The sequence below is a fragment of the Oncorhynchus mykiss genome, chromosome Y (assembly GCF_013265735.2).
Source record: "Oncorhynchus mykiss isolate Arlee chromosome Y, USDA_OmykA_1.1, whole genome shotgun sequence".
NCBI classification, from domain to species: Eukaryota; Metazoa; Chordata; class Actinopteri; order Salmoniformes; family Salmonidae; genus Oncorhynchus; species Oncorhynchus mykiss.
In genome coordinates this window covers 33,195,376-33,205,569 of record NC_048593.1, presented here as the reverse complement: position 1 = coordinate 33,205,569, position 10,194 = coordinate 33,195,376, and the positions used below count along the sequence as shown (strand labels likewise).

At 41.7% G+C, this 10,194-nt stretch overlaps 2 protein-coding genes across 3 annotated transcripts in view; one reads left to right on the top strand and one right to left on the bottom strand.

The window, feature by feature from the left end:
- Nucleotides 1-378: 378 nt before the first annotated feature.
- LOC110510110 (ubiquitin-conjugating enzyme E2 D2) lies at nucleotides 379-9,195 on the bottom strand. 2 transcript variants are annotated; one of them, XM_036968364.1, is made up of 7 exons: nucleotides 9,014-9,195; nucleotides 4,002-4,065; nucleotides 3,674-3,705; nucleotides 3,508-3,585; nucleotides 3,193-3,298; nucleotides 1,839-1,932; nucleotides 379-1,743 (listed from the first exon to the last, which is right to left on the bottom strand). In XM_036968364.1, the coding sequence occupies exons 1-7, from the start codon at nucleotides 9,125-9,127 to the stop codon at nucleotides 1,698-1,700; spliced, it is 534 nt and encodes a 177-aa protein (XP_036824259.1). In that variant the 5' UTR covers nucleotides 9,128-9,195; the 3' UTR covers nucleotides 379-1,697. The 2 variants fall into 2 exon arrangements, with proteins under 2 accessions (XP_036824259.1, XP_021447124.1); XM_021591449.2 differs by having other exon boundaries at nucleotides 8,699-9,113.
- Nucleotides 8,851-10,194, top strand: part of ppp3ca (protein phosphatase 3, catalytic subunit, alpha isozyme) — a 129,815-nt gene continuing 128,471 nt past the window's right edge. The window contains exon 1 of the mRNA XM_036968363.1: nucleotides 8,851-8,977. The gene's annotated coding sequence lies outside the window, so the exon portion shown is untranslated. The remainder of the gene's footprint in view (nucleotides 8,978-10,194) is intronic.

Genomic DNA, 10,194 nt, shown 5'->3' with positions numbered 1-10,194 from the left:
GCCTAGTTAAATAAAGTTAAAAATAAGAATAATCGAGGATAGTGTAGTTGCAGGTTCTGTAACTGTGCTTCAATAATGAATGAAATGAGTTGGCAGAAATAAGAACAGCAGCCAGGTGAAGTCCTAAGCTTCAATGTAGTTCGCTGTAAAACGGACATAGGTGAGACAAAGTGATAGTATTTTTATTCCAGCTGATTCATACCAAGTGTCCTTGTTGCTATCAAAACCTCAGCAATATACCTAACATAAATAGGACACATGCAAAACGAATAAATTGTACAAAATACTAATTTCTTTTCAAAATGACAAAGCTTTCATATAAATACCAAAAGTACGCATATTTGCGCATCAATGGCAAATAAAAACAGTGATAACTCATAACTTTAATAATCATGTTTATTACAGTTGAATTAAGACACAAGCTCAATGAGCTCTCAGGTAATTAAATATACAGAAGTTTGTTTGTCTGGAACTCAAGTCCAGGGTTCTGATCCAGACAGGGAGTAGTTGGAGCTTCAATGTCAACGATGGCAGCTCAAATATACAAAGTGTGATTACAGAATGAGGTCACTGTTCTATTTTATGAAAATACACCCCAATCAGACTGATTTCCTTCCATTTAGCCCACTTGAGGTAAGACTTTAAATTCATCATATTAGATTTTAGATATTGTCATTCGGCGTTGCCTTCGAACAACATGCTTTATTACTAATGCCAAATCGTTGTCCTTTCAGGCTGGACTTGAAACCAGAGAAAGAATGTAGATAAAAACAGAAGATCCAGATAGATTAATACCATTTCAGTGTACTAGTACCACCCAATTTAGCTGCCAAACTTAGATCCAAACTAACTTTGGCCGTTTTAAAAATCAGACCATCACCCAGAAGACAAAGACTTGCCACAATTGAGAGAACTAAAATAATTTGATGAAGGCGCAAAGGGCGATCTAAAAGGGTACTATTTTTTCCTTTAGCAAAATCAACATCACAAGAGTATTTCATTTGACTAGGGTGAGGGAGAAGTTATTTTGGATGTAATATTCAGTAGATATATAGATATCAGTCTCATTACTTTATTGTCCCACGTCATACAGTGTGGAGGGTTCCATGGGTAACTACGATCTTAAATGATAGTGATTCACATTGTGGAGGGGCTATGAGGCAGGATCCTGGGCATCCCATTGCCAAACAGAGAAAGTCCCCTCGAGGTTTGCAGAACGATTGACAGATTGAAGGCTATTTCTTATTATAGCCAAATAGAAGACAAAAACATTCTCCAAGCCCCTTCTCTTCCCACCCCTCCCATCCGCTCACAGGACAGCTGGAAGCACAGAGGGAGAAAAACAACCAGAGAAACAAAGCACATACATAAAATCCCTCAATCTTGGAAAAAGCAAACCTTGGGTTCATAAAAATGATAAGGAATGCTTCCTGGAATCAAATAAGAGTGGTCCTACATGGGTCCTGGTGGACATTGTGGAGTATACAATTTGCTGTCTCAAATATGTACATCATGGCAGCTGGACAGGTTGAAGGGGGTGAGGCAGGGGGAAGGAGGTCAAGTGCGTAGGGAGAGGGAGGGTGTGGCTCAAAGAAATCACTCCAAAGGAAACCAACAATACTTTTTTCCTCTTTTCATTCAAAGCTCCCCCAAGCCTTTGAATATAAAGGCAGATTTTCCACTGTATTGCCTTGAGACTACATAGCATATTTCTGGGTCCATTCCCGGGCTATTCTGTTGTATCTGGAATGACAGGAGAATAAATAAATAAATAACTATCCTTGTAGCAGACAGGTTGTACAAAAAAAAAAATGGAATGTTGAAACTGTAAGACCTACTTTTCCCTGTCTGTCTTGTAGATGCGTGCGATCTCAGGCACTAGTGGATCGTCTGGGTTTGGGTCACAGAGAAGTGAGCAGATGGACAAGAGGACTGTAGGATGACCGACAACAACAGAGTCAACACAGTTCTGACAAATTACTGTAAAAATCAATGTAAATCTCCGACCACTTTATATACAAAAGTATGTGGACACCCCTTCAAATGAATAGAATCGGCTCTTTCAGTCACACCCGTTGCTGACTGGTGTATAAAATTGAGAACACAGACATGCAATCTCCATAGACAAACATTTGCACTAATTAAATTTGACAAACTGACTTGTTGGAAAGGTGGCGTCCTATCACGCTGACATGTTGAAAGTCACTGAGCTCTTCCACTGCAGTTTGGAGTGTTGCAACCGAGGACAGGCGATTTTTACGCACTTCGGCACTCGGCGGACCTGTTCTGTGAGCTTATGTGGCCTACCACTTCACATCTGAGCCGTTGTTGCTCTTATAAGTTTCCACTTCACAATAACAGCACTTACAGTTGACAGAGGCAGCTCTAGCAGGGCAAACATGTCCTCCATAACAACACTCACTACCTACCGGGTTCCAAACTGCCTCTGGAAGCAACGTCAGCACAAGAACTGTTCGTCAGGAGCTTCATGACATTGCCGAGCAGCTGCACACAAGCCTAAGATCACCATGCACAATGCAAAGAGTTGGCTGGAGTGGTGTAAAGCTCGCCGCCATTGGACTCTGGGGCAGTGGAAACGCATTCTCTGGAGTGATGAATCATGCTTCACCATCTGACAGTCTGACGGACGAATCTGGGTGCCTGCATCAATCATAGTGCTTCCAACTTTGTGGCAACAGTTTGGGGAAGACCCTTTCCTGTTTCAGCAGGACAATACCCCTGTGCACAAAGCGAGGTCCATACAGAAATTATTTGTCGAGATCAGTGTGGAAGAACTTGACTGGCCTGCAGAGCCCTGACCTCCATCAAACACATTGGGGATGAATTGGAACGCCAATCGCGAGCCAGGCCTAATCGCCCAACATTGGTGACCGACCTCACTAATGCTCATGGCTGAATGGAAGCAAGTCCCCAGATGCAATGTTCCAACATCTAGTGTAAAGCCTTCCCAGAAGAGTGTTATAGCAGTAAAGGGGGGACCAACTCCATATTAATGCCCATGATTTTGGAATGAGATGTTCAACAAGCAGGCATCCACATACGTTTGGTTATGTAGTGTACTTACCAGAATCTGCAGTTAAAAATTCAAAACCATACTGGTTTAAAACTAGCCATAACAAGTGATCTAACCCACATACAAAACATCAACCAAGAGCCCCATTCCGGAATTACCTTTGGAGATGGTGAGTGCTGGCGACCACTGCGACCTCAGGATGTCCAAGCAGATGCTGCCATTGCTGTTGATGTTTGGGTGATAGATTCTTGTGGTGAATGCAACCTTTAGAGGACACAAATGTATTGCATTTACAGCATCTCCTTTAGCACACTGACGGGACAGAAATGGTTGTCGGTTACATCTCATGTACTGAAAACAAACCGTTGTGAATTATTATTTCCCATCAATGTAGGTCTAATTCATAGCTCCATTAAAATAAATCTGTCACCACTTTTCTAACGTATAGCTGAGTTCCAGGACACATCCCTTACCTTTGGTGGTTTGAAGGGATAGTCCGTGGGGAAGTGAATGGTCAAGAAGAACACACCACCCTGATACGGACTGTCATTCTGTAAAAAGAAAAATAAATGGTTACTATTACATGACCCAGAGCAAAGCTGTGAACCACCAAACAACAGGACAGGAGGATATACTTACTGGTCCCATTATGGTAGCCTGCCAGTGAAACACTAGGTAAGAGAGGAGAAAACACTTAATACACTATAAGCACCTTTATAAAGTACATTGTTTGAATTAGATTTTTGTGCCATGATGCAGAAGAACACTGGTCATTCATCTTTATTGGCTTGTATCTACAGACTAGATTTCATTGCCAACAGTTTTCTTTTGGAGTCAAATCCTGTATTCTATGATAAACAAAGATATAATCCATCAACAATATTGAATGAAATGGGTAGTAAGTGATGTGCTTTGGATGGTGAACATAAACTGCGGGTGATGGTGTTGTGTGGTTGAGGAGACTTACTGTCATCTCCAACAGGTCCTGCGGAGCACTGTGCTGGAGGGTCACGAGCCAAATCATTTAACTCCTAGGGACAAAGACAAGAGCTTTAATTTCCTCAGAAAAGTATAATACTTTAACAATATGTATTGTTTCAGTGGTTTCAGTAGTTCAGCGAAACTGCATACCATGTCTCTAATGCTGAATGTGGGCTGGAAGTAGTAGACCTAAGCTTGTAGGCCTAGACTATCCCAATATTAGTTTATTATTTCATTAATTAATAAGATGAGGTATCTTTGGCCATTCCATTGCAACTACATTGAAGATAACTCATGGTCCAATGACTGTACCTGCTAGCAGCAATTGTCCCGTGTTTGAAGATATATCCATAAAAATTGGTTCTGATTGGAGAATCGCCGTTTGCGTCGCCGGGCAGTGAAAAGAAAATGAAATCCCATTTAGATACCCTAAAATCAAAATCTAATATGGATCTCAATGTTTTGTTCTAGCTTCACACTCCAAGTAGTGGATTTGGTGGTGTGTGTGTGTGGGGGGAGGAGGGGGGTAAATCATTTAAACTAGATTTAATAGTTCCTTGTTTACGATGCAAAAAGCCAATAATGGATGTCGCTTCAGACATGGGACAGATGCTGCTCAACCTGGTCTCAGTGCATTTCGTATTATTCCATACGTAAATCCGATACACTCCCATTTAGTATGATATGTTACGTTTCGTTTGGTATCTAATAATTGTGGATGTCCATCACCAATTTCAATAAGATATGTTATGAATTAAAATCCGTATAATATGTTACGAAATTGCAAAACGTATGGTATGTTACGAATTCTATCTATCTAGCTAGCTGGCTAACTTTAGCTAGGCTAGGGGTTAGGAGTTTGGTGGAAGGGTTAGCTAAAAAGGTTAGGGGAAGGGTTATCTAAAATGGTTAGCTAACACGCTAAGTAGTTGCAAAATAGCTAACAAAAAGTAGTGCACCCATTCATCCGACCAACCACCCTACAACCATCTGTCTTATGTAACCATACCAAACAAAACTTACACTACAAGACCAAAAGTATGTTAACTTCTTGGTGACAGGGGGGCAGTATTGAGTAGCTTGGATGAATAAGGTGCCCAGAGTAAACCGTGTGCTACTCTGTCCCAGATGCTAATATATGCATATTATTAGTACTATTGGATAGAAAACACAAGTTTCTAAAAGTGTTTGAATGATGTCTGTGAGTATAACAGAACTCATATGGCAGGCGAAAACCTGACAAAAATCCAACCAGGAAGTGGGAAATCTGAGGTTTGTAGTTTTTCAACTCTTTGCCATTCCAATACACAGTGTAAATGGGTCATAATGACCCATTGGCTTCCACTAGATGTCAGTCTTTAGAACTTTGTTTGAGGCTTCTACTAATGAAGGGGGGAAAGAATGAGCGGGGATTGAGCCAGGTGTCTGGAGGAGTGCCACAGGCTCGTGACGCACGGTCACGAGAGAGTTAGCTCTCGTTCCATTGCTTTTCTACAGAATGGAATTCTCCGGTAAGAACAATATTGAAGATTTCTGACAAAAACATCCTAAAGATTGATTCAATACTTAGTTTGACATGTTTCTACGACCTTTAATATAACCTTTGAACTTTTCGTCTGACGTGCGGCTGGACCTGAATGCGCGTTTGTATTTGTTTTCCAAATGCCCTAACAAAAGAAGCTATTTGGACATAAATTATGAACTTTATCGAACAAATCAAACATTTGTGGAACTGGGATTCCTGGGAGTGCATTCCGATTAAGATCATCAAAGGTAAGTGAATATTTATAATGCTATTTCTGACTAATGTTGACTACACAATATTTTGGCTGCTTTGTTTTCTGAACGCTGTACTCAGATTATTGAATGGTTTGCTTTTTCCGTCAAGTTTTTTAAAAAATCTGACAGTGGTTGCATTAAGGAGAAGTATATCTCTAATTCCATGTATAACAACATTTATGATGAGTATTTCTGTAAATTGATGTGGATCACCGCATGTTTTAGAACTACTGAACGTAACGCACCAATGTAAATGAGATTTTTATATATAAATATGCACTTTAGCGAACAAAACATACATACATGTATTGTGTAACATGAAGTCCTATGAGTGTCATCTGATGAAGATTATCAAAGGTTAGTGATTAATTTTCTCTCTATTTGTGCTTTTTGTGACTCCTCTCTTTGGCTGGAAAAATGGCTGTTTTTCTGTGACTTTTTTCTGTGACTCTCATTCCAAAATCATGGGCATTAATATGCAGTTGGTCCCCCACCTTTGTTGCTATAAAAGACCCCACTCTTCTGGGAAGGCTTTCCACTAGATGTTGGAACATTGCTGGGTGGACTTGCTTCCATTTAGCCACAAGAGGATAAGTGAGGTCGGGCACTGATGTTGGACGATTAGGCCTGGCTCGCAGTTGGAGTTCCAATTCATCCCAAAGGTATTTGATGGGGTTGAGGTCAGGGCTCTGTGCAGGCCAGTCAAGTTCTTCCACAACGATTTTGTCAAACCATTTCTGTATGGACCTTGATTTGTGCGCGGGGGCATTGTCATGCTGAAACAGGAAAGGGCCTTCCCCAAAATGTTACAACAAAGTTGGATGCACAGAATCGTCTAGAATGTCATTGTATGCTGTAGCATTAAGATGTCCCTTCACTGGCGCTAAGCGGCCTATCCCAAACCATGAAAAACAGCCCAGACCATTATTCCTCCTCCACCACACTTTACAGTTGGCACTATGCATTGGGGCAGGTAGCGTTCTCCTGGCATCCGCCAAACCCAGATTAGTCCGTCGGACTGCTAGATGGTGAAGAGTGATTCATCACTCCAGTGAACGGGTTTCCACTGCTCCAGTCCAATTGCGAGCTTTACACCACTCTAGCCGACACTTGGCATTGCGCATGGTGATCTTAGGCTTGTGTGCGGCTGCTCGGCCATGGAAACCCATTTCATGAATCTCCCGACAAACAGTTATTGTGCTGACGTTGCTTCCAGAGGCAGTTTGGAACTCGGAAGTGAGTGTTGCAACTGAGGACAGACTATTTTTATGCTCTTCAGCACTTGGTGGTCCTGTTCTGTGAGCTTTTGTGGCCTATCACTTCGTGGATGAGCCCTTGTTGCTCCTAGACATTTCCACTTCACAATAACAGCACTTACAGTTGACCGGACCAGCTATACTTGTTGGAAAGGTGGCATCCTATGACGGTGCCACGTTAAAAGTCACTGACCTCTTCAGTAAGGCCATTCTACTGCCAATGTTTGTCTATTGAGATTGCATGTCTGTGTGCTCGATTTTATACACCTGTCATCAATGGGTGTGGCTGAAATAGCCAAATCCACTAACTTGAAGGGGTGTCCACATATACTTTTGTATATTTAGTGTCATACAAATTTGAGTGTCTCTGATTTACTTTTACTATGTTACATCTAGTCTATGAGACCAGGCTGTCCTGTTAGCAGGTACAGTCATTGGACCATGAGTTCTCGAATGTAGACGCTATGGAATGCCCTTAGACCTTGTCTTATTAATTAAATAATTAATCTGAGGTCTAATAGTGGGCTAAGGCCTACATCATCTGACAACAAATCTTTCAAGATTAAACTAATGTCACTCAAGGTCTACCAACAACATTGAGGTTAGACCTGAGCGAGCATCGTTTCTGCAGCAAGTCAGTGAATTCTCCAAATTGAAACACAGGAAAAGTACTGGATTCAGAATGACATTGATGGATATTTTTTATATTTTAAATTCAAATAAGTGTACTTCAGCAATCTGTCAACATCAATCATTTTCATGGATCATTAATCAGTCAGTGTCAGATGAAAGCAGCAGAGCATAATTTACTTTTGATACTGAAGACAACGGTAGAACAAAGTCTGCGTTTACCGATTTGTAACGAATTTAGCTAACATTATGCCAAACGTGAATTGCCATGGACTAAAGTGAACGATGCCAGCTAATGTGCATCTGTTTACTACTACTACAGTAGGAAGTAGCTAAGTGGGACAGTAACGATACTGGCAAGGAACGCGGAATAACAGGCCTATGACGGACTGAGGACTTCCCTGAAAACTAACGTCAGCTAACGTTACACTTGTCAAGTTAGGATTAAAACTAGTCAGCCAAACTAGCGAGCTAACGTTAATTAGTATATTGCCTACCTAACGTTAGCTACATACAGTATCAGTAACTAGCTAGTTAGGAGGCTAGTAGCTAACGTTACCGTTAATTGCATTTTATTTTTATCTAACTAGCGTGTTAATCTAGCTAACTGTTATCTAGCTACCAAGTTTAGCTAGTAGACAATAATTTCTAGTTAACTAGCTTGTTAGCAAGCTACATTCACCAGTTATCGATGTTGTCATATGCCGCTAAACTGTGTGAGCTAACTTTACTTGGGCTACTAGCCAGCTAGCTAGCATTCAAAAGCAAATTAATCAGTGATCACAAGTAGCCATCACAAGTAGCCATCACCAATATATGGCTTTGGTAGCCACTGACCAGGCGCCAGACGACGAAAGTGGTATGAAATAGCTAAGCAATTTGGGCTAGCAAGCTTTCTTGCTGTAGCCTACCAGTAGCTCGAAAGCGTGCCGAAAAAGAGAAGGCCAAAAGCGGCTAACGATTAACGTTAGATAGCCTGCTAGCTAGGTAGGTAAGCAAGCTAACGTTACTTCCTTACCTTATGAATTCTTTTCAGGGCCATTGCTGTGCTTGTGCGGCTGTCAATGTAACCTCGGTTTACCTATGTGAAATTAAGATTTTACTGCTAGCTACGTTTTTAAATTGTTCTTCTACAATACACTGCAACGACTGGGTAGCGGAGTAGTCTAGCGAAACTGAAATACACTACGGCTCATACTAGCAGCTGAGAGAACTGGGCACCGCATCACTTCTCCGAAGAGCTGTGATGCATTGCAAACGTCCGCCCACGCTACATCCGCTGGAAGCCGTGAGACAGGTTAGAGCTATGCAATTGACATAATTTCTGACTCACATGGGAATAAAGAAGGCATCCAAATTGAAGCAAATCATAAAAACTCGAAGTTTCAGAGCAACCTATACTGTGTGGCCACAGTTTAGGCTGCACTATGGTCAACCATAGCTGCATGTAATGAAAAGCGCGTTCGTAAATTCCCTCTGGTTATCTACTCGGATTTCAGAGCGTTCTCGTCTGAGTGTGCCAGACCGCAAAATAACTGATGAATTTACGAACGCTCAACACCTGTTGAATATGACCCGTGTCAGTAAACGTCGGCAAAAATAGGCGTAATTGCATTTTTGCCAGCAGCACAGTTACAGTCACGCTCTGGGTAACATGAAAACAGTCTAACCAGCTCCTCTATGGCGAGAAAATTGTCAGTGAGGTGTTCTCGTATTTGTGTCTGGCAAGCTAGCCACCGTTAGCCAGTTAGCTTGGGCGCTTGACTGCCATTGTGAGGTCAGAACGCTCGGACCAACCTTACTCCCTGGCCAGGGCGTCCAGTGTGCACTCTGAACGCTCCGAGAACGAAACGCTCTGAATTTACGAACGCCCAGAGCACACTCTGAGCATTCTCTGGCACTCCAGAGTGAATTTACGAACGCACCCATAGTCAATTGTAACGTGTGTATGCAATAGACAGGTATTCAAGACACAGGTAGACTTCATGATAGCATTTACATTTTAGTAATTTAGCTGTCGCTCTTATCCAGAGCGACTTACAGTTTGTGCATTCATCTTAAAATAGCAAGTTGGGACAACCACATATCATAGGCATAGAAAGTACATTTTTCCTCAATAAAGTTGCTAACAGTAGAATCAGAGCTAGAAAGGGGCAAGTGCAACTGCTGGTTCAGGATGGGGGGGTCGAGGTAAGGAGGCAGATTATTTAAGATACTGTTCGAAAAGGTAGGGTTTCAGTTGTTTTCGGAAGATGGGCAGGGACTTTGTTATCCTAGCTTCATGGGGAAGCTGGTTCCACGCACCATAGGGTACCTGGCCAGCTAAAAAAGATTGATGGTAGGAAAATCGGAAAATAGTTTTGTGACAACACAGCCCCCTGTGTCTTTGAGTTGGCAGAACAAGTTGTTTGTCTTTTGTAACTGAAATTATAGAAATCACAGTGAATCGAATTAGCCTCAGGGAATGTGCAAACATTCAGCACCATGGACAGCACTGTGATGTCCATAAACTGA